This window comes from Oryx dammah, unplaced genomic scaffold (genome assembly GCF_014754425.2).
Source record: "Oryx dammah isolate SB20612 unplaced genomic scaffold, SCBI_Odam_1.1 HiC_scaffold_27, whole genome shotgun sequence".
NCBI classification, from domain to species: domain Eukaryota; kingdom Metazoa; phylum Chordata; class Mammalia; order Artiodactyla; family Bovidae; genus Oryx; species Oryx dammah.
In genome coordinates, this window is record NW_024070211.1 from 109,117,737 (window position 1) to 109,142,767 (window position 25,031).

At 37.4% G+C, this 25,031-nt stretch overlaps 1 protein-coding gene across 1 annotated transcript; it reads left to right on the forward strand.

Annotated features, from left to right (window-relative positions):
- Positions 1–4,354: 4,354 nt before the first annotated feature.
- Positions 4,355–24,973, forward strand: BBS5 (Bardet-Biedl syndrome 5). The gene is made up of 12 exons (XM_040229285.1): positions 4,355–4,686; positions 7,666–7,748; positions 9,324–9,389; positions 9,962–10,011; positions 10,125–10,252; positions 12,666–12,801; positions 13,664–13,759; positions 17,771–17,833; positions 19,221–19,355; positions 23,078–23,161; positions 24,069–24,092; positions 24,246–24,973. The coding sequence occupies exons 1-12, from the start codon at positions 4,628–4,630 to the stop codon at positions 24,345–24,347; spliced, it is 1,026 nt and encodes a 341-aa protein (XP_040085219.1). The 5' UTR covers positions 4,355–4,627; the 3' UTR covers positions 24,348–24,973.
- The last annotated feature ends 58 nt before the right edge of the window (positions 24,974–25,031 follow it).

The window sequence follows — 25,031 nt, forward strand, 5'->3', positions numbered from 1 at the left end:
AACTGGGATTCACCTACTTTGCATAATCCGCTGCCAAACTCATATACAAAACATCAACTCAATCCAATCAAGCAAGAATGCATATAGTTTGGATGTGATACCTTAAGAAAATGAACTATTTTTGAGGATAGCATACTATTCCTAATGGCATAGATTAATTGCTCATGAGTCTAGTCACAAATTGAGAATTTTTGTGTTTCATTCAGTTACATGAGCAGCGTTAACCTTTTCAGTGACAGAAGAAAACATCATTTAATAATTAAATTTATATGAGCCCTAATGTTTCACTTTATTTCACTTTATTTTGCATAAGCTTGAAATCTGAAGTGGACTCCATAACTTCTTTATGATAAGAAAATCCTTGCTCAACAAAGAACAAAGGAGTCCATAAATTCAACATTTCAGTATACAGATTAAATATTTTAAAATAAAATGTTATATAGTAACATTAAAACTCTCTTATAGCTCCTCTATATTTTAAAGTAAATTATAATAAACACTGCTCAGGAACTTGTGACATGTATCTAATAACTGTCTTCACACAGAAGTTAAGGAAAAGTCAGAGTTAAGGAATAAATCAAACACTTGGAATAGGACAAATATAATTATTCCTCTCCTTAAAGCCTTTTTTGCTTAAGATCAACTTTCTAGTAGTTGTACTTGGAAAGTTGTTGCTAAGTGCAATAATTTTGTTTCAAGATAGGAACATATTTCAATAACATCGATTGCTATTTAACTGAACAAAGGGTAAAATGTTTGCACTGAAGCATATTTTTATACTATGTAAAATCTAGATTTTAGATTTTTTAAATCATAAGATTATAAAATATATTTTGGCTTAGTGAATATCTTCCTAATAAGTGGTGTCTTTTCTTTACAAAAGAAAAGACAGCATCTTAGGGCATCCAAAATACTGTAGACACTCAATGAAGATGAAAGCTGACACCTTAGAGCAGTGGTCCCCATCCTTTTTGGCACCAGGGACCAGTTTTGTGGAAAACAATCTTTCCATAGATCAGGAGTTGGGGGAGGTTTCAGGATGATTCAACCACATTGCATTTATTGTGCACTTTATTTCTATCACTGTTACTTCAGTTCTACCTCAGATCATCAGACATTAGATCCTGAAGGTTGGGTATCCCTGCCTTAGAAGAAAACTTCTTTTTATTACTCATGAACTTTAAACATTAATAAAGGTGACCATTTTTAAAAGGAGATGAGTGGAGTAGGGAGAAGAGATGACTCAGTGACATAAGGATAACAACTAGTTTTTTATTCTTGTTTTGACTCTTCTGTGCTCCTTTGCTATCCAGAATATTCATTGTTTCACTAGGCTCTAATGTTACACATTTCCCTGCTAAGGCCTTAATTTTGTTTCTAGGTTAAGAATAAATAGGTGTTTTTAAAAGGAGTAGGGAGGCAAGAGTAGTCCAACAAATGGTGCTAGATACTACCCAAGGCAATCTACTGATTCAGTGCAATCCATATCAAAATAACAATGACATTTTACACAGAACTAGAACAAATAATTTTAAAATTTGTATGGAAACATGAAAGACACTGAATAGCCAAATAATCTTGAGAAAGAACAACAGAGTTGGAAAAATCACACTCCCTGACTTCAGACTATACTACAAAGCTACAGTTATCAAAACAGTATGGTACTATCATAAAAACAGACACATAGATCAATGGAACAGAATAGAGAGCCCAGAAGTAAACTCACACTGCGGCCAATTAATCTACAACAAAGAAGGCAAGACTATACAATGGAGAAACATAAGTCTCTTCAATAAGTAGTGCTGGGAAAACTGGACAGCTGCATGTAAAAGAATGAAATTAGAACGTTCTCTAAAACCATATACAAAAATAAACTCAAAATGGATTAAAGATCTAAATTTAAGACCAGGAACAATAAAACTCATAGAGTATACTGATTGACATAAATTATAGCAATATTTTTGTGAATCTGTCTCCTAAAGCAAAAATAAACAAATGGGACCTAATTAGACTTAAAAGCTCGTGCACAGTAAAAAAAAAAAAAAACCATCAAAAAACCAAAAAGATGACCTAAGAAATGGGAGAAAATATTTTCAGAGATATAACCAATAAGAAGTTAATATCTATATCTGTATATATACATATTTTAACCAAAACAAAAATAATGAAAAAAAATCTGTTGTGATAGAAAGCAAACAACTTGTTTCCAGGACTTGAAGCTGATTTCAAAGGGGCAAGAAAAAACTTTTCAGGATGATGGAAATGGTCTGTAGCTTCATAATGGAAGTGGTTACATGGATGCATACACTTGTCAAAATTCATCAAAGAGTACACTTAAAATAGATACATTTTATTATATGTAAATATATCTCAATAAAATTGATTTAAAAAGTAAAAACACACACACAAAAAAAACTTTACTTATGAAGGCAGGAGGAGAAGGCAATGGCACCCCACTCCAGCACTCTTGCCTGGAAAATCCCACGGATGGAGGAGCCTGGTAGGCTGCATCCATGTGGTCGCTGAGTCGGACATGACTGAGCGACGTCACTTTCACTTTTCACTTTCATGCATTGGAGAAGGAAATGACAACCTACTCCAATGTTCTTGCCTGGAGAATCCCAGGGACGAGGGAGCCTGGTGGGCTGCCGTCTATGGGGTCGCACAGAGTCAGACACGACTGAAGCGACTTAGCAGCAGCAGCAGCATGAAGGCAGGAGAAAAAAAGAGTCTGGGAAACAAAGAATACGAAGGTCCAATTAAAAGGGCCAAAAAATAGTCATTTCAACCTTCATTTCAAAGGTCCTACTGAGATGTCGGTGTATTAATTTAATAGTGCTATAATAAACTGTCACCACCTTAGATGTTTAAAACAATACAAAGTTAATGTTTCACAGTGTTTTCTGTGGGTCAAGAGTTTTGGCTGAGTTATTTCTCAGGGTCTTACCTGAAATCAAGATGTCAGCAGGGATGTCATCTCATCTGAGGTTTGGGGACCTCTTCTGGGCTTATTCAGGTTCCTTGGCAGAATTGGTTCCTTGTGGGTGGATGACAGGAGTTACTATTTTCTTGCTGGCTCTTAGCTCTTAAAGGTTGCCCTCAGTTCCTAGCTATGTAGATCTATCACAACTTGGAGACTATTTCATTAAAGCCAGCAAGAAAATCTAGTTTCAGGGCTCACCTGATAAGTTCAGGCCCACCAAGGACAGTCTCATTTTTTCCTAATTCAAAGGGCATTAATTGCATCTGCAAAACTCTTTCATCTTTCCTACACCACACAGTCTAACCAAAGAACTGATATCCTTTCATATTCATAGGTTCTTCCACACTCAAGGGGGAGGGATTACATAAGGTATGTATACCAGGAGTGGGAATCTTAGAGGCCACCTGGGACTATGCCTATGGCCCTCAACAAGTCATGCCTCTCCCAAAGGAAAACAAAAGACAGCAACAACAAAAAATGTTCTCTCCTTCCCAGGGTTTCTCTCTCATCACATTACGGCATCAGTTCAAAATCCAGGATCTCATCATCGAAATCATTTACATCTGAGCAAATGAAGCTCCTGAATATTCACAGGAAGGACTGATGCTGAAGCTGAAGCTCCAATACTTTGGCCACCTGACGTGAAGAGCCGACTCATTGGAAAAGACCCTGATGCTGGGAAAAATTGAAGACAAAAGGAGAAGAGGGTGACAGAACAAAGATGGTTGGATAGCATCACCAACTCAATGGACATACGTTTGGGCAACTAAGGAAGATAATGAAGGACAGTGAAGCCTGGAATGCTGCAGTCCATGGGGTCACAAAGAAACAGACACGACTTATGGACTGAATGACAATAACAATAAATGAAGCTCCTGGCTATAAGCCATTAAGTACATTTCCTTGAAGCACAATTCCCCTTGGTGCCCTGTGAAACTAAAGACACCACTGCTCCCAAGACCCCCATCATACAATGGTGGGACAGTCAGAGGAGAACAGAGACATTCCACTTCAACAGCGGGGTAGAGGGGAAGGTACAAATGAAGGACGGGCATATAACAATTCTGACATCCACCTGTGCAAATGTTGGGGTATTATTGCTCAAGTTTTAAGATCTGGGAATAATCTTCCAGGGCTCTCAGACTTTCTACGTTATCCTTGCTTTTTCATTAAATGTAGCACATGTTTACAGGTGAGTTAAAAAAAAAAAGTTGTTGTTGTTGTTGTTTTGGCCACACCCTGTAGCTTGCAACATCTTATTAATAGTTCTCCGATCAGGGATCAGACCCGGGGCCCTCAGTACTGGAAGCGCAGTCTTAACCAGCAGACGGCCAGGGAAATTTCTTAAGTCTGAATTTTTTGACAGGGTAGAGAAATGGAAAGAGTGGTTGCGAAGAGCTTTAAGCAGGCGAGGAAGGTCACTCAGAAGTCAAGCACCAGCTCCTGGCCAGAGGCCAGCTCGGCTTCTTTGAGCCGCAGAATCCTGCCTGGAGCTTCAAATCCTTAAATCCGCCAGGGCCGGGAAAGCGCGACGTTCCCTCAAGGAAGTTTGGGCCTCGGCGCCTTCCGTAGACGTCGTGACAGAGGTGACTGGTTGCCTTGGAGCCGGCGGGACGCCACCCGGCCTCCACCGCTGTGGTCAGCATGTCGGTGCTGGACGCGCTTTGGGAGGACCGGGATGTCCGCTTCGACGTGTCCTCACAGTGAGTCGCCAAGATTCCCCAGGGGCCTGGAGCCTGTAGGAGGCGTTGCAGCGCGATTTCCCGACCCGCGGGCGAAGTCTACGACCCCGCGGCTCACGGGCCTATCGAGGGTGGGAGGAGGTTGGTGCTGCTGGGTTCGCCTCAAGAAACCCCAGACTGGCCGGGGCCCTGCGGCCCTCCCGAGGACCCACAGCCGGGGCTCGTCTAGGTTGTACGCCGTTTCGGTCCCATAAAATCCTAGGGCTTGTCTTGGCCCGGGTAATCTATCAGGAAGCTTAGCCCAGACACGGCCGGGACCGCCGAGGGCTTGGGCGTCTAGAACACCCCAGTGAACTTGCCGTGCCAGTTTCTTATGGTGGAAGGAACCTGGGGCAGCGACTCAGGAAACGAGGATTCTAAAACTAGGTCTAAAATAAGGACATACATTGTGGGCCCTTAGAAAAATAACTTCATTCTAAAGCTTGAGTCTCCGAAGGAAGAGGGAGTAAGCATTCTCCAGAATCCCCCAGCATGCAAACTTTATTCCCATGGTAAGCTTCCATCTGGTTATTCATCTAAATCACCAACAGTAAGAAGGAACCTCCTTTTGAAGTCTGCAAACAGAAATCCTGTTCTAGGAAATTTAATGTTTTAAAGAATAGTTAGAAACTTCCTACCAGCATTCCAGGAAAAAATGCCCATTGGGTATTCAGTTTAGTCGCTCAGTCATGTCCGACTCTTTGCGACCTCATGGACCGCAGCACTCCAAGCTTCCCTGTCCATCACCAACTCCCGCAGCCTGCTTAAACTCATGTCCATTGCGTTGGTGATGCCATCCAACGTTGAGTATTAAGTATTGAAAAATAGTAAAATTAAGGTTCTTAGTAATGGTTTGCTGCTTTTTAGCCACTTCTTATGATTCATTATTATGAACAGAATTTTCTTTGGTGGAAAAAATGAAATATTAATTTCCCAGACTTAGTTGTGGCTAGATGTCTATTACTAAGATAGTCTTGGATCTTTTAAGACAGTTGTGAGAGAAGGGAATTTATAGTTATGTGACAGTAATATGTTGCACACATTCTTTGACTTTCTATTACCCTGGAAAGTTCTTAATCAAGCAAAGGTCCGTTTCATGAACGTTTTCAGTTTATTAAATATTTATCAAATCCTTGGTATGTGCTGGTTACTGTGCTGATAACTGGGGCTTCCCAGGTGGCGCTACTACTACTACTACTGCTAAGTCGCTTCAGTCGTGTCCAACTCTGTGCGACCCCAGAGACGGCAGCCCACCAGGCTCCCCAGTCCCTGGGATTCTCCAGGCAAGAACACTGGAGTGGATTGCCATTTCCTTCTCCAAGGCATGAAAGTGAAAAGTGAAAGTGAAGTCACTCAGTCGTGTCCGACTCTTGGCGACCCCAGGGACTGCAGCCTACCAGGCTCCTCTGCCCATGGGATTTTCCAGGCAAGAGTACTGGAGTGGGGTGCCATTGCCTTCTCCCCAGGTGGCACTAGTGGTAAAGAACTCGCCTGCCAATGCAGATGTAAGAGAAGCAGGTTGGATCCCTGGGTGGGGAAGAACCCCTGGAGGCGGAAATGGCAGCCCACTCCAATATTCTTGCCTGGAGAATCCCATGGTGGGAGATGCAAAAAATTTAAAAAATAAAGATACAAAGTAATAGGAAATGACACCACCCCACCCCACCATTCTAGTGCAGACAATTATTTAAAATGTGGTAAATACCATCATTGAAAAAAATGAACAGAAAGCTGGAAGATTGTAGAAACAAAAAAGTCCATTATTCCTAGGGAAGGCCTCAAAGAAAAAATAATCTGAATTGAGCCCTGATGAATGAGCAGGGCCTTGCTAGAGGAGACAGGAGGAGAGTATTCCAAAATCTCATTGGCTAGAAGTCAGGATCTGGCAAGTAGAGGGACGAGGTACAAATAGAAAGGTAAATTAGCCAGATTATGAAATATTCAGTTGAGGATTTTGGACTTCCTTCTTCTAGGCATTGGGATAACTTACTTGGCTTTGAAGCAGGAACTTGATATGATCATGTCTGTATTTCCAATAGATAATTGAGTTAGCTTTATTGAGAATGTGTTACAAAGCTCTACCACATATTCTGCTGGGTTTTTCTTTTTCTTTTTTATGGACACTCTAGATTGCATTCTGTCAGTCAACAACCTATTCTTCATTCTTTATTTTCTTGTGTCTCCTTTATCTGATTTTTTACCAAGTCCTACTCTTGCCTGGAAAATCTCATGAACGGAGGAGCCTGGTAGGCCGCAGTCCATGGGGTCACCAAGAGTCGGACACGACTGAGCGACTTCACTTTCACTTTTCACTTTCATGCATTGGAGAAGGAAATGGCAACCCACTCCAGTGTTCTTGCCTGGAGAATCCCAGGGACTGGGGAGCCTGGTGGGCTGCCGTCTCTGGGGTCGCACAGAGTTGGACACGACTGAAGCGACTTGGCAGCAGCAGCAATGTTGCTTTGCTTTAATCCGTTCCTTCTGTAACTGCATGACTTCTTTGCTCTATACAGAAACCTCTGGGGCTTCTCCACTGTACACCAGATAAAACCCATATCTGTCTGCGTGGCATTCTAGTTCTCCCTAATCTGGTTTGTTCTCACTTATCCTATTGTATTTTTCACTCTCTCTCAACATGTACCTTCTTCCCCAGCCAGGCCAGTCTCCCCACATTCTCTTATCATTTCTTACTTCTAAGGTCTTTAATCATGGAGTCTCTTCTTTCTTATTTCTCTACATGCTTTCTCTTTATTTCTGGCTTCTCTGCATGTCCCTGGTCACTCCAGGCCCCACTTGATCACCAGGTTCTTAAAGTTCTTGCAAAGCTTATTTTCAGATGGCTGAACATTCAGTACTGTATCATTTATACTTTTGCCTGTTTTATATACAGATGTCTTTTCCCACCCACGACTGTAAGCGGATGTTGTAGCTAAAATATTAAAGCCTTTATATTTATTTTAGACAAATGAAAACAAGACCTGGAGAAGTCCTTATTGATTGTTTAGATTCAGTTGAAGACACCAAAGGAAATAATGGGGATAGAGGTGAGTATATTTCTAATGTATTTTATGTTTCTGGTTTAAATTAAAAATGTTAAGTTATATTAGCTGGAGAATAAGACATGAAACAGCATTATATGTTGCTTATGGTTCCTGATACTATTGTAATAAGTTCTTTTGTAAACAGACCTCAGTTAACCTAATTTAAGTGATCCATCTCATTTCTGTTTGACCCCAGTTGATGGGTGCAGTCCAGATGACCATTCTTCTGTGGTCTTGTGGGAACTTTACACTCTAGCCATGCTGGGTGACTTACTATTTGTCAAACATATCATGTAATGCTCCAGTTTCCCTTGAGATGCCTTCCTTTGTTTTTAGAATCTCCTATTGCATCTCATTCTGGCATTCACACAGGCTTAGTTTCTCTGATTTTCGATATTCTAGGCTTTTTTTCATGGAGGAAGGAGTATGTCATGGCTATAGATTACTCATCAAAAGAATCCCATGGTTATAATTTGGTGAAGAAATGCTGTGTTAAACAAAGTTGTTGTTGTTCAGTCACTAAGTCATATCAGACTCTTTGTGACCCCTTGGACTGCAGCATGGCAGACTTCCCTGTCTTTCACTATCTCCTGGAGTTTGCTGAAACTCACGTGCATTGAGTTGGTGATGACATCTAACCATCGCATCCTCTGTTGCGGTGAACCTGCCTGCCAGTGCAGGAGACCTAAGAGGTGTGGGTTCGATTCCTGGGTTGGGAAGATCCCCTGGAGGAGAGCATGGCAACCCACTCCAGTATTCTGCCTAGAGAATCCCATGTACAGGAGCCTGGTGGGCTACCGTCCATAGGGTTGCAAAGAGTCAGACATGGCTGAAGCAACATAACACACACACAATGGTATTATGTATTTCTAAGACATATAGTTTACCATGCATAGGTTTACTTGATTTTTTTTTTCCCTTGGGGCGTCTATAGGGATTACTGTTCTATAGGATATACTTTGAGAAATGAAGCTTATCTAACTTTGTGCATATTTCAGTGTAAGAACATCAATTTGAGGCTAAAGATGAAAAGCATAAGCCTTTAACAGACTTCAGCCTAGCTATAACTTCATATGAGGAAAAAATTTGTTCATAGGAAAAAAAAAGGCTCATTGAAATGAGAACTGCTAAGAGAGCCCTCATATGGCAGGGATTCATGTGTAAATGAGAGTTCTTTGAGAAATGTAATTTCACTGAATGGCTTAGTAATTATACTGTCTCTCATACATACTCAGTTGGATGCATATGACCTGCTAGGACCACTGGAACAGCTTCTATCGAGAAAAAGTACAAACTTTTCTCGTTTATCAGTTGAGTCACACCAAGCTGTTGGCAGTGAATACCTGTATTTTTTCTGTCAACTGTCAGATTTTGTTTCTCTGGGGTTCTAAATCACATATTGTATACCTTACCTAGAATCTATATGCTCAATCAATATTTTCAATTAATAAATATGTGAAAAACATCTACAAGTGTTGCTGTTGTTGCTGGGCCAGAAGTTTCATGTCCATCTCATTCAGTACTGCAAAAGTGGGTCCTTAGGTAAGGTAACCTGATGTTCTGTTTGTTTGCTTTTAGGTAGACTCTTAGTAACAAATTTAAGAATTATCTGGCACTCTTTGGCATTACCCAGAGTCAATCTTTGTAAGTATCTTTGTTAGAAAGCATGCAAGAAAAAGTAGTCACATCAGCTTGCACAGTGGCTCTTGAAACCAAAAAAAAAGCTATACCATGAAATATGTGAAAAGTTTTGATTGATAAAAACTTAAGAAATCCTAGACTAACCACAGACTGCATGATAATGCAAAAAAATGTTTTTTCAGTCTGTCCACTTTGTCTCTTGGATGCTTATAAGATTAATGCTTTTACATTGATTTTTGGTTTTGTTTTTTCCTCTACTTTGAAATTTTCTATAACCTGTTTCAAGGGAGATCTAAATTCTAATAAAAAGTACAACCTTTCATTGTGTTAAATGTTGTTTCACTTGTTTTTTAAACTATTGTAGATTATCCAGCTAGACTTTATTTTTGTTTGTTCAAAAGAGGCAGAGCTAGCTTTATATTTCTTTTAATTATTTAACTTATTTGTAGATATTTCTTAAAGTTGTGTTTTTATATATGTTTGATTTTTTAAGCTTCGAGTTCTATATATATATATGTTTTTTCCCCTTAGTTCATTGTATCATGTTCTTTAAATTCTTTACTTTTGAATTTTAGCTATTGGTTACAACTGCATATTGAATATTACAACAAGGACTGCTAATTCTGTAAGTCAGAAAAATCTTATTGAAATATATATAGTGAGGAAACAGTAGATATATGAGATTGATGTTTATTTTCACTGTAAATAAGAAATTGCTCTTAAAATTTGTCCTTACAGAAATTACGAGGCCAAACTGAAGCTCTTTATGTACTAACAAAATGTAACAGTACTCGTTTTGAGTTTATATTTACGAATTTGGTTCCTGGAAGTCCTAGACTTTATACTTCTCTGATTGCAGTACACAGGTATGGTAATACTTGATAGATTATTGAATATTTTTAAGGTAATTTTATGATATAAAGGTTTTTTGACATATAGTGCTGCCTTCCTCCAAGGTCTGTTGCAGACTTCCCAAAGATACATAGAACATGTTGCATTACTGTTTAATAAACACTTTGAAGGTCTTTCCTGGTGGCTGAGCTGGTAAAGAATCTGCCTGCAATGTGGGAGACCTGGGTTCAATCCCTGGGTTGGGAAGGTCCCCTGGAGAAGGGAACAGGTTACCCACTCCAGTATTCTGGCCTGGAGAATTCCATGGACTTTAGGGTTGCAAAGAGTCAGACACGACTGAGCAACTTTCACTTTCACTTTGAAGTTATTTATAAAACACATAAAACTGTTAAATTGGCTACCAAGATAGTTAAAAAATGAAACCGAGAATTCATTCAACTTAATTCATCAAATTAAGATTATTCAAAATAATCTTGGTAAGTTGAATAATTCTTAAGGAATTAAGATTATTTTTCTAACAGTAGAAGGCATGATTGGGTGATTTTCTCTAAAGAGTTTTGGGTTTTTGTTTAGGTATTCTCTTCTTTACTACCTCAGCTCTTTTTTTTTTTTTAAACCAGCCCTAATTAGTGTGGTTTTCTTAAAATTTTGGCTAAGATGCCAGGCCAGGAGAAAAAAAGTATATACACACAAGATTTTTTTTTACATGCAGATATATAGTATGTGTATGTGTGTGTATATATATACAACACATACATATATACTTGTTTTAATTTAAATTCCTTTTATTACTAGTGATGTTGAAATTTTTCATACTCTTTGGCTATGTACATAGTTTTCTGTTGTAAATTTCTTAATTTTACTGTTATGTGTATTGCAAATTTATTAGTTTCCTAGTTATTTTTTAAGATTTTGTTGATGACTTTTTAATCTGTATAATGGTTTGATTTTCTTGGAGATATAATTCACATAACATGAAATTTACCATTTTAAAGTTTACAATTTAGTAATCTTAGTATATTCACCACTACTCAATTCCAGAATATTTTCAGTACCCCCAAAAGAAACCCTCATAGTAGTCACTCCCCATTCCCTCCTCCCTGTGGCTCTTGGCAGCCACTGGTTTACTTTCTGTCTCTGTGGATTTGCCTATTCTGGGCATTTCATGTAAATGGAATCACATAACGTAGTGGCGTTCTGTGTCTGACTCCTTTCACTTATGTGATGTCTTCAGACATGCTGCATGCTGTGTCATATATCAGTACATATCTCCTTTTTATAGCGGAATAAGATTCCATTCTATGGACACATGTTTTGTTTATCCACTCATTAGCTGATGGACATTTGGGTTGTTTCCACTTCTTAGCTATTAAGAATAATGCTTCTATGAACATGCATATACAAGTTTTTGTGTGAAAACATGTTTTTTTTAGTTCTCTTAAGCACATACCTGATTCATATCTCTTTATTTCACTTAGAGAAGTAATATGAAATGGAGTATGAAGGGAGCCAGGAAGCTCCTTTTTCTTAATAGTATAAAAATGGTGGGTGTTTCCCTGAAACAATTTATAGATAAATAATTTCCATTTTTTCCACTGGTTAAATATTGATGTTTACAGTCCTAAAGGAAATTAAGATTTATGGGCAAATGCTAAAATTCTGCTTTTTCATAATTCATATATTAGAAGATTAAATAACACTCATTAGTTTAACAATACATGTTATAACTTATATAAATGACATTTAAAGTTGTTCAGGCCAGGAAAACACTTTAGCTTTGATAAAACGGTAAATTAGCCTGTATTTTGTGGAGTTAAAATTAGAATTAACCAAAAGTTAATCAGAATTTTCTTCTGTTTTTATTATTTATCAGTAGGGAAACACAGAAAGAAAAAGTCTAGGAATTTATTATGCAAACACACACAGATACATACTCTGTCTTAGAGTTCCTTTTGGAGTTGGTACAGATTCATTCTAATTTTCTGTATATAGGTAGATGTGGGCATAAATTTTCAGGTTTCAGTGGAAAAGTAATTGTACTCCTATTTATGTTAAGAGAATAATTGTCTTTTACCTAAAACAGAGAAATGAAGGGAAGCTTTTTGATAGAAAAATTAATATTCATGTCTATTTTTACAAGCATTGTTTTTCAGCTTAAAGAAAAAATTTGCTTCTTCTCATTTGTGCCATACTACTAGATATCTCAAATTTAGGTTACTGAGATAAAATTTGTAAATACGACACTGAAATGACAAATATAGTACAAAAGACTATGATCACCAAAACTTATCAACCAAAAGCAATTTTTTAAACTTACCTTAATAGCTATTTGAGTGATGTACAAATGTGTATTTTTGTAGATAAATAGACATAATCTAAGAAAACCACATTTTCAGTTTGAATTAATCTTTTATTCTTTTTTTATAGAGCATATGAAACTTCTAAAATGTATCGTGATTTTAAATTGAGAAGTGCTCTAATTCAAAATAAGCAACTAAGATTATTACCACAAGAAAATGTATATAATAAAATCAATGGAGTATGGAATTTATCAAGTGATCAGGTACCATGCAAAGAACAAACGAACTTTTTGGGGCAGTGCTTTCTTTGGTAATCATTTTTCCATTTATGATTGGGTTTGTATATTTATTTAACTCTTAATATTAGCATTATAGCTCTTGATATAAAGAAGACTTTGATTTTCATATTCTTATACTCTTTTTAGCAATAGTTGTTTTTATGTAAACTTTAGAGCTTAAATGGACCTTAGAGGATCATCTAGTCCAGTCTCTTATTATTCACTTACAGGTGAAAAACTTAGGCCCTAAAGACTTAGGAGACTTCCACAGCTAGTTTATCCCACAGTCTCGCTCTTTCTCCCTTCCTCCACAGCATAACTTGGGCTAATTGAGGAGAGTCATAGGATGGACTGTCATGGAAGCCTTTTAATCCAGTCTTTATGGAATTAAACATGTTAACTCACTTGGTGACTCCTACATCCATTATTGTAACTTTTCATTTCCTCTTGAAATTATAACCAGATGAAACATATAAGCAACTAATAGTTGAAACAAGAAACAAATCAATTGTCTCTTACTAAGAACAGTTTCCAGCCTTCATGGGTGTTACAGCCTAGTTTCAGCTGATAACCACTGTGGTAAACCATTGTGATTGAAGAGCTCTGGCTAAACATGGAATCATAAGCTTAAATTGTGAGTAAGCTTTGCTCACTTGAAAAGTTCTAGTTGTGGACTATGATAAATATGTTATAGGATATAGACAGCTCCACATCTGAGTAACTCCTCATAATGCTCAATTCTGGTATTTTATGCTGCTGTGATAATCAGAATTATTCTCATGTTTAGAAAATAGAGTAAGTATTCAGACATGATCACTGATGTCCCTTTCATCATTCTCCTTCACAGGGAAATTTAGGAACCTTTTTTATTACCAATGTGAGAATTGTGTGGCATGCAAATATGAATGACAATTTTAACGTCAGTATACCATATCTGCAAATTGTAAGTGCATGCATTTCAATGACCTTATTTTAATGTAGAATAAATAATTTCTATTCAACAGTTAAAAGGACTTTGAGGATTAGATGAGTTCTTTCTTCCCCTTTTTAAGTGACAGCAGTTTAGCTGAGAGCATACTTTTTAAATGTTGATAGTCAGAAAAGACCCAATTGTATTTACAGTCAAGGGAAATGGCACCATTATCAGCTTACATTTTTCTTTTCATTAAGAGAAAAATATACTGGATTCTGGGCTTCCCAGGTGGCTCAGTGGTAAAGAATCCACCTGCCAATTCAGGAGGTGTAAGTTCAACCCCTGGGTCGGGAAGATCCCCTGGAGAAGGAAATGGCTACCCACTCCAATATTCTTGCCTGGAAAATCCCATCAACAGAGGAGCCTAGTGGACTACAGTCCACAGGATTCTAAAAGAGTTGGACATGACTTAGCAACTGAGCATGCATGCACATACTGGATTCTAAAAATTTAAATAGCACAGATGCAGAAGATAAACTTATGGTTATTGGAAGGTAAGGGGGAAGGATAAATTGGAAAGTTGGGATTGACACATGCACACTAATGTATATAAAGGGAAGTGAAGTGAAAGTCGCTCAGTCATGTCCAACTCTGTGACCCCATTGACTATATAGTCCATGAAATTCTCCAGGCCAGAGTACTGGAGTAGGTAGCTTTGCCCTTCTCCAGGGGATCTTCCCAACCCAGGGATCGAACTCAGGTCCCCCACATTGCAGGTGGATTCTTCACCAGCTGAGCCACAAAGGAAGCCCAAGAATACTGCAATGAGTAGCCTATTCTTTCTCCAGCGGATCTTCCCAACCCAGGAATTGAACCAGGGTCTCCTGCATTGCAGGCAGATTCTTTTACCAACTGAGCTATCAGGGAAACCCCCAGTGTATATAAAATAAATAAGGACCTACTGTGTAGTACGGAGAACTCTTCTCAGTACTCTGTAATGGTCTATATGGGAAGGGAATCTGGAGAAGAGTGGCTATATGTGTTTGCATGGCAGATTCACTTTGCTGTGTACCTGAAATTGGCACAACCTTGTAAATTAAGTATACCTCAATAAATTTTTAATTTTAAATAATTATCACACAGATTAAGGTGATTTTTCTTAGATTTTATTCAAAGTACTTTCCAGGGCAGCTTATAGAAAAACTTGAACAACCTTTTTGGCCAACCCAGTATATAGTGTTCTTTGGCATGGCTCACTGACTCACACACTGTATGGCTTGCTACTTTCCACTCAAACTCTTAAAGCCAGAATAGATTCATTGATTCTGTGAATGGAGTGTTTTGATTGTATTCAGATACAGCCTGTAGTATAAGTTGGATTCATACCACAGGTTTGGTGAAAGGAATCAAGATGGCTCTTATTGATAATGATTTTAGCTTAAATTAAATTAAAGCTGTTAGAATTTAGAATAAGAACTAATTACATCTGAGATCAGTTTGTTTTGGGAGTGGATAAAAGTGATTCTTTTAACTCTGCACTGCTTTAATGGTAAGTGTGTGATTCAGTGAAACAAATCGTAAACTCCAATAAGCTGAAGGATTTCATTTTATATATTAAAAAAACTGCTCATCAGATCCTAGTACAAATTAGATGAAACATAAAAATAGTTAATAAAAATCCTGTAAGGTTATCCTGTGATGATCACCCTTATTGTAGAATATAAGTAGTCTTAAGACTAAACAGTTTCATTAGTAAATGTTTATTGAGTATTAGATGTAATGTATGTGATACCTGGAAAGTTTTATTTTTAAGAAAGATTTCTTGACCTGTGAGAAAGATAATTATTTGCAAAGTATTCCCAAGCCTGTCTTGCTAAGTTGTTTGATATGTGAATTACTTTAAAGTATCTGGTCATTGATTTGCCAACTAGTGAGCACTTACCCTGTGCTCAGTAATGAAAGTCGTGAACTAGTACGCAGTTTCTGCCTTTAAGGAGCTTCCAGCCTGGTGGAGAAAAGCAATACATTAAACAAAAAAATCTAGGATCTGATAGGAAGAAAATTATTTCTGGTCATCTAAAGAAATATAAGAATTTACACCATAGCTAGGAAAATGTGAGAGTCTACACAGGCATTTGATATAATTGATGTTAGTATTGTTCATTGCTGTTTTACATTGCATTTACATATGCTATAGCTTGCTCAGCCTCTATTATACTGAAAAATTAATTACTGAGTAGTAAACAACCTGTGCTTTCTGTTCTTCAAGTAGTGTATTTTTTGTTTTTTTAAGAATACAGTTGCCAGATATGGACTCTGGAATGAATTCAGCCTGGCCTAAACAACTTGCAATCTGATACTGCCAGTCTGTCACTGGGGCAATCATTTTCTAACTTCAGCTCTGTGCCTCAGCCATTGCCCTGACTTCACGCCTATCAGTTCAATTGCTCATTCGTGTCTGACCCTTTGCGACCCCATGGACTGCAGCACGCCAGGCTTCCCTGTCTATCACCAACTCCTGGAGCTTACTCAAACTCATATCCATCGAATTGGTGATGGCATCCAACCATCTCATCCTCTGTCATCCCCTTCTCCTTCTGCCTTCAATCTTTCCCAACATCAGGGCCTTTTCCATTGAGTCAGTTCTTCGCATCAGGTGGCTAAAGTATTGGAGTTTCAGCTTTAGCATCAGTCCTTCCAATGAATATTCAGGACTGATTCCCTTTAGGACTAACTGGTTCATCTTACAGTCCAAGAGACTCTCAAGAGTATTCTCCAGCACCACAGTTCAAAAGGGTCAATTCTTCAGCGCTCAGCTTTCTTTATGCTGTAACCAACCTAGACAGTATATTAAAAAGCAGAGACGTTACTTTGCCAGCAAAGGTCCATCTAGTCAAAGCTATGATTTTTCCATTCCTATAGATGTGTGTATACACACACACACACACACACACACACACATTAAAAAGCAGAGACGTTACTTTGCCAGCAAAGGTCCATCTAGTCAAAGCTATGATTTTTCCATTCCTATAGATGTGTGTACACACACACACACACACACACACACACACATCTTCTTGCCAGTTTCTTTCTTGACAGCCTCTGTCAACCTCAGTCACCTGGTTACATTAGCTGTTCACAACCAGGATGCCACTGTTCTATGGTTCTTAACCAGGACTCTGTATATGCCTGGCAGGGTATGAAGTAATCTAAATGGAAGGCCAGGTTTTCATTACAATTACCATTTAGTCTGTCTGTCTCCCTCTTTTTCTTTCTCACCTTACAGTACCCATCTTTTTCTGGGTATATGATACCCCATCACCTACCACAGACACTATCCGTCTAGGGCCTTTGGTCTGCTGGTCATAATGTTAGATTCTCCGTGGTTCTCTCTAACCCTACCAGTGAGTACATTTTGTGTCACTTTCTACAGGTCCTGTATGTCATTATGCTTCTATCCCTCTACCCTTCTTCCAGGTCACTGGTGTCACTGCTCCTCTGCTAGCCAAGCTTCATCCTCATGTCACACTTAACATTTGACCTATCCCAGGCTTCCTTGACGCCCAGTGATGAATACCCATACTTTCTTTTTTTTTCTTCAGTAAATGGAATGGGAGTTCTTTCAGAATTTAGCCATCTATGATGTAAGAAACAGGAGGCGCATGTGACTTTTAAAAACTAACCTAGCCTTAGGAACCACCAAAGACGCTGGCTCTCCATAACTAAAAGATTGTTGGTCTTTGGTTTAAAATATTCAGGGAAGTTGTGGACTCCGTGAAGCAGGGAACATTTAAGTCAGAATTTTGTGCATATTTCAGTGGCATTGTCTTTGTATTACCTTACAAATTTGTTGCCTATTTCCAGTATGAGAATTTTTATTTACTTGATCTCCATGGGAGTGTGAGGAAAAAGAAAAGGGAAGAATTCTGTTTTTCAAACTATTAAAAGTAGTTACTGTGTAAAAGTTGGAAAACTACTGTTAAAAGGTCACTACTGTCAGATAAAAACAAACTTTTTTTTTCTTTTTCGTTTTACATCTAGCGGTCAATAAAGATTAGAGATTCAAAATTTGGTTTAGCTCTTGTCATAGAAAGCTCTCAGCAGGTAAGATGTTTTATATTTTTATTAATCTTTAATAGATTTTAAAAACTGTATGACAGTCTATGTTTTTAGTTTTATTTATATAGTAACCAGTTTATATCCAAAAAGAATATTAGCTATAACATGAGGTTAATTGTTCCCATGGAAAAAATCCTGCTTATGTTTCTTTATTGGGCAGACATATTAATTATGATTATGGTCGTGACATTATCTCAGTCTTTATACAACCCTATGATACAGTTACTATTTTTCCCCATTTTACAGTCAAGGAAACTGAGGCTTGGAGAAGTTAGGAACCTTGTCCATGGTCTCATAAGTAGTAAGCGGTAGAGCTAGCTTTTGCTTCTAGGTTTGACTGATTCACAAGACTAAGCAGCACAGGTATACACAGATACACACACCCTATTTGAGATTTTATACTACCAAACACAGGTTATACTGTATCTAGTTAGAAACTGCCGTGCCCCATTATGCCAGGCGTAATTTATTCTTATAAATTTTTTGAAAGAGGTGTTTCTCTTCTGAATTCTAAATTTAAACAGGAATGTCTGCTCCTTTCCCCTGGCCTATAGATTGGTAGCTGCCATTTATCGAGTGTTTACTATATTCACAACAACATGATAACCATTTTATGGTTAGGAAATTAAAGCTTAAATGGGAATTCCCCAGCAATTCAGTGGTTAAGAGTCAGCACTCTTATACTGCCATGACCTGGGTTCAATCTCTGGTCAGGGAACTAAGAGCCTGCAAGCCTCCTGGCACAGCAGGAAAAAAAAAAAAAAAAGAATCTCCCAACATCACACAGCTAGGAAGTTTGTTGTAAAACCAGGATTTGAGCCCCAAAACATATACTCTCACCCCAGAGCAAATTGCTCTCAACCATCACCATATGGGTACTTAATTTTTTAAATACTTTTTCTCCAACAACAGGTATGCCATTCCCTTTTGTCTTTTAATATATAGTCTATTCATTTTCAAGGTCAAGCTCAGGAAAAACTTAATTCCCTTGACCTTCATAATCTACAGTAGTGTATTTTTTTAATCTTGAAATATTACCTTTGATATTTACAGATGAATTTATGTGATATCTGGATACTTCAAAATAATTTTGAGTGGGTAAGGGGAGGAGATTTGGGGGATGGGAAAGTTAAAGATGGAACAGAGTTGGCCATATGTTGTTACTTTTTGAAGCTGGATGATAGCTACATGGACAGTTATTGTACTTTTCTATTTTTGTGTATGCTGGAAGTTTTTATAATAAATTTAATTTAAAAAAATCAGCTTACATATTGTGTTCTGAAATAAGAACAATTAGAACTGTAGTTTATCATATGTTGTAAATATGATTCCTCAGGCTTGTTTTCTGTTTTTTCATTATTTTTTCCTGTAGAGTGGAGGATATGTTCTTGGCTTTAAAATAGATCCTGTGGAAAAACTACAAGAATCAGTTAAGGAGATCAACTCACTTCACAAAGTCTATTCTGCCAATCCTATATTTGGAGTGGATTACGAGATGGAAGAAAAGGTATTTTGTTCAGTGTGTGATGTATAGAATTTGCTGAATTGTCTTTATATAATCTATAAACTTCAATTAGCTTTCTGCACAATTTAATATTAAACCATGTTTAAAATGATGAATATACAGACTCTGCTTAGTCAGTATGGCTGACTCTTATTTGTGCCTACCACCTGTCTTCTCCCTGGCTGCTTCACCATTCATTCCTGCCCATCTATGTAGCAGTCTATCCAAAGATGTCCCCATATGCAAGGCTCTTCTGATGTACAGAGACTTAAATCTCTCGTTCTGATAACTTTATTTTGATTCTACTTCAGCCACCCATTAGCATTTGGTCAAACCTTACAGGCCTCACAAACACTATTTTCTTCCTCTAGTGACCACAATATAGCAACAGCAGGAGACTGCTCCATCAATATGGCCTGTGTCATTCATATTTATCAGAGCCTCTTCCAAGTCAGTTATGAAATACTTTGGATATCACGCTTGCCTGTCTGCTCTTTGTCTTCCTCATGACTTCTGGTTTCTGCCCCAGTCACTGCTCTCCGGGTCCATCATCTGTCTTTCGGCTTTACTCTTCACGTGGGCGCCGCGTCATCTGGTGGCTCGCTGGTGTCCTCCCAGCCACTCCATTAGAGGCTCCTCACCATCTGCCCTGACAGCAGTACCCTTGCCAGGGATGCTCTGCCCCAGGCTCCCTTGCTGTCTGTTCTTTTGCTGAGGCCCTCACTGTCTGGTGTATTGCTGGTGTCCACCCACTCTTTCATCAGTATCCCAAACAGTACTATGCATGTCGAGCTATGTCGTATAGCATACATATTATCTGTCTCTTCTCCTGCTCTTGGACTACTACAGCAGGTGGCCAGGGAAGATCAAAAAGTTGGATTGGACAGCTAAGTACTAATTCATACCCTCTGACTTCAACTTCGTTGTGCTTCTTTTTTCTCTCCCTGTCAAATTCCATATATATCCCCGTCCCCTTCCAACTGAAGTTTGCCTTTGGGTTGTTGACACAATATTGGACACTCTTCGGTATTTTATCTCCTTAACCATCCTCTCTGCTTTTTTTCCAACCTGCACGGCTTCCAGCATTCTCCCTTTCACTCTGCCTCCTCTGTATATTCCTCAGCAATATCACTTGCTCCTCCAGTTTCTTCAGCTGGTACTTATGTAGATGACTCCCAGATCTTTCTGACCTTGGCATACTCTCTCAGTTTTCATGGTTCCAAGTATTACTGAATATTTTCACATAGATGAGCATTCCAAATAACATGGATTGAATTTCTCCTTTAACATTTTATCTTAGTAATTTAATCAATAACTTTCCAAATCAGTAAGATACAGTAGGACATGATTGAGTATCTCAGACTTGGCATACCTAAAATCTTGTCATTTTTTTCTCAAAATCAAAATCCTACCAATTTATCTATTTATTTACTACCTTATTGTCAAAGTCAGATGTGCTCAAAACCCTGGGATTTACCATTATTTATTTTTCCCATTATCTCATTTTGAACATTCAGCCAATTATACCATCCTCTCCCTTGTCTTTCTTTCCATTCAAACTGCAGTTTCTTTTGCTACTTTTGCTTGTAGAATAATGTTGTAGAACAAGCATGGTCCTTGGAACCTGACAATTCTGACTTCGATTCTAATTTCACCATTTCTTTGTGATTCTAGGCAGATCTGAGCTTCAGTTTTCACATTATAAAATAAAGATAATCTCTTTCACAAAGTTATTGATTGTGTCCATAAAGTGGCCAGCACCTGGGAGACGCTGCTACCCATTCTCTTGCTACCTTTCATTTTTCCTCTTTTCCCTTTCTTTGGCCCTCAGTGTGTAATAACAGTTACCATAGCAACTCGCTGTGTCACTACATGTAAGCCCTACTCCAAAGACACCTGTTGAGGGGGGTCTTACCTGACTATCATGTACAGCAACACCCCTGTCACTTTTTTATCCCTTATTTTGCTTGTTTATTTGCTCTCTCGCTTGCTTGCTTGATTTTTGGTAACACTAATCAGTCTCCTCCACTATAAATAATGTTCACGAAGTCAGGGATTTCTATTTTCTTTAACCACTCTGTCTCCAGCAATCAAAAGTAGCACATAATAGACTCTTAGTGAATAGTCATAATTGCTGAATGACTGTGTTGAGTGTCTACTCTTTGTTGTTCACTGCTCTAAGAATTTTAAATGCCTCATCTCATTTAATCCTGCCAAAAACATTATGAACTGTATCATCATCATTATTATAATCTCTATCTCACAGTTATGGAGACCAAGGCTTAGACAGGTTAATTTACTTATACAGAGTCACAAGTTCTAAACATGGTTGAAATACCAGCTGTTCTCAGACTAGGGAATCAGGTCAACCTCTTGTCAGCACTACACTCCTACATCAACTCTCCCCCACAAATTACCCATAAATAGTTCACATCGTCTGAGCTGGTATTTAAAAATTTCAGTAGACTCCAGTCCACTTTCCCCACCTTATCTGCACAACCACAGTGTGAGTGATACTCCTTGGCATGGTTCAGTACATTATTCCTGCTTAGCTCCTCTGCCTTGTGGGACTCTCACGTTCTGACCATATTGTATTATTCCTCTTCAGCCAGATCCTGTGGTTTCTCACCTTTGCTGATGCTGATCCCCTCTGCCAGGAATACCCTTTCCCCTAATCCTATCTGTGAAAATCATCCTTGTCCTAAAAGCCCTCAGTCACATGCCAGCCTTTTCTTCATGAAAGTTTCTGGTATGCACAAGCCAGAAGTGCTGTCGCCAAACTCTCCTATTACAATAGACACTGCATTTGTTACAGCTATTTTCTGTAGGTTGAACCATATGCTATTATTAATATTTGACCATTTTTAAAAATTAAAATGGCAATTTCTTATAGTTCAACTTGATATTTAGTTACTTAAAATTGTATTTTATCCTTCACTCCACTCCAGCTATATTACACACCTTCTGTGGTAAGGGTGAAAACTTTATACTTTTGGTAGTACCAGCATGGGGGTTCCCAGGTGGTGCTAGTGGTAAAGAACCCAGCTGCCAGTGCAGGGGATGTGAGAGATGTGGGTTCCATCCCTGGGTCGGGAAGACCCCCTGGAGTAGGGCATGGCAACCCACTCCAGTATTCTTGCGTGGAGAATCTCATGGACAGAGGAGGTAGCCAGCATAGTACCTCATACACTAAAGATATTCAAATATTTGAAAAGTGAATTAATAGATATCAGTACTATATGTACTTTGGTTTACTTTTAGAATATTCCATACAAATCTTAGTTCTTTTTTTTCACGAATTTCTCTTTTCACAAATTCTATTCAATGACTGCTTTGAGGAAATTTTAAAATATGCTATTATACAAGTTAGGTTTTTAAACTACCAGAGAGTTTTTAACTATCAGAAAATCAGATAAAGCCCAATGAGAGTTTTTTTTCTTTATGAATATTTCTAAGTGTCATACCAAGTTTGTGTAAATTTTTCATTTGAACTCTTTTGATGATATTAACATCAGATTTAAAAGCTTAGATTTAACTGACTCATTTTATTATTCATGTAAGTTTTAATAGAATATAAATTATGCAGTGATTTTTGTAAGACTTGAGTAGTTGGTAATTGTGATCCCTTTTACAGGTATTTACAATTCTTATAGCACATTCTACTAAAACTATTTATTTGTTTAATATGGTCTTACTGATGCAGTTTAACATCTACTGATTTTTAGCCACAGCCCCTTGAAGCTCTGACCGTCAAACAGATTCAAGACGATGTAGAGATAGACTCTAATGATCACACGGATGCTTTTGTGGTGAGCATTATGAAGGAGCATCACTAAATTTCTTGTGTTTTTCTTTTTTTTAAATCTGAGTCATGTTCAATTAAGTAATGGTTTAAGTGTGTAAAATATCATAAAGCTTGAGACTTTCTAGAGTGTTTTAAACATGAGTTGGAGAATTTTTTTTTCCAAGGTAGGGAATTTTGTGTGTGAGAAAATACTTTTAAATTACCAAACTGGGAAATAATTTGAGAACATAACTTATTCAGAGGATTTCAGATATGTGAAAAGTGTTTTCATACTTTATGATAATAGAATATGTTAAATATAGTTGACCTCCCTTCTTTTAATTTTATAGGTGTATTATTTTTAAATGGATTTCTATTTGAACAGTAAAATTTCTTGTTTGCAAATCTGTATTATTTAATAGCCAAAATAATAATAATGCTTTCTATATACTGCGGTCTATGAATCTGACTAGAATATTGCTCTGGAAATGAAAAATTTTAAGCTAAGTATAAGATAGTTAATTGTAAACTACTACAACCTCAGTGTGTGTGCATTTGCTGACACACTGAAGCACTTATTGCTTTGTTTTGTTTTGCTAGCATCTTCTTTTAAACCAAAAGTAGGGGTAAAATTTTATATCTGCTAAATCATTCTCTTATCTACTTTCAAGTTAACAATGCTAACTATTCACCAATTACAAAGCACAGTTTTAGCACTTAAATTTAGCATAACTCTTGAAGACATTAATATTGACAAAAGTGAATTCTGCTACCAGCTTTGTAAAGATAGGTGAGAAAACCATTAAAAACACAGTAACAGAATATAAAATACAGTTACTTCCATAATTTTTCTGTAAGTTAATTACCTGTTCCTTAACCTCTTAACCTATTATGTGTCAAGTAAGTGAAATATGATTTTCTTTGTCTTACAGGCTTATTTTGCTGATGGCAACAAGGTAAGGATATTTTACCTATAGTGTATGAAAAAAACTTTCTATATTCCAGTGTTCAGTATTCACACACTTATGAGAAATCTATTTTTTGTTTTTTTTTTCCTCTTCCTTGCTCACCTTCTCTATTCCCATCTCATCCTCTTATCTCCCAAAAAGCAACAAGATCGTGAACCTGTGTTTTCAGAAGAACTGGGGCTTGCAATAGAGAAATTGAAGGATGGATTCACCCTACAGGGACTTTGGGAAGTAATGAGTTGATCTTGAGTTGAGCTGAATTTCTATTTACAGATATCTCAAGATTAAAGATACTAGTCGCCTACTATAAGGCATGGAATAGTTTTTACATTTACAGAAAAAGTTTTTAAGAGAGTTTTTTAATGATTAAGGAAAAGATCATTTATCTAAGATTTTACTGCCAGTCTTCCAAAAAAATTATATTTGAAATTGTAATCGAAATCTTTCTGGTTTGTTGTAAATATGTTTATTTTGTATCTAGTACTTAGTCTGTGGATATTAAAAGACTGTATTATATTGAGCTTAATAAAGAGTTTATGCAGCACCATTAAATGTTCTGAAAATATTATTTTAAAGTGTAAGACTCTTCTTATGGAGTAATCAAATACTGCTTTCTTCATTATAAAATTCTGGTTTAAATATATTTATCACAATGCAAGCCAACTCTAATATAAATTACAAACCTTAAGCTTACCATTTTTAGGTAATCATTTATGTAGAAACCAAAAATTATAGCTAACTTTGGAGGATATCAATTCCCTATGTAAAGTTTTGGGTACCGTTTTGTAAATAATTTCAATATCATTTTGGCAAGAATACATTTATAAGGAAATAACTTTAAATAGTTTGTAAATAGTTCATTTATTGACTTTCTCTTTGTATTCCTTGAAACTTACTTGAAGTGTTCAAAAGTTCAATATTTTCTGA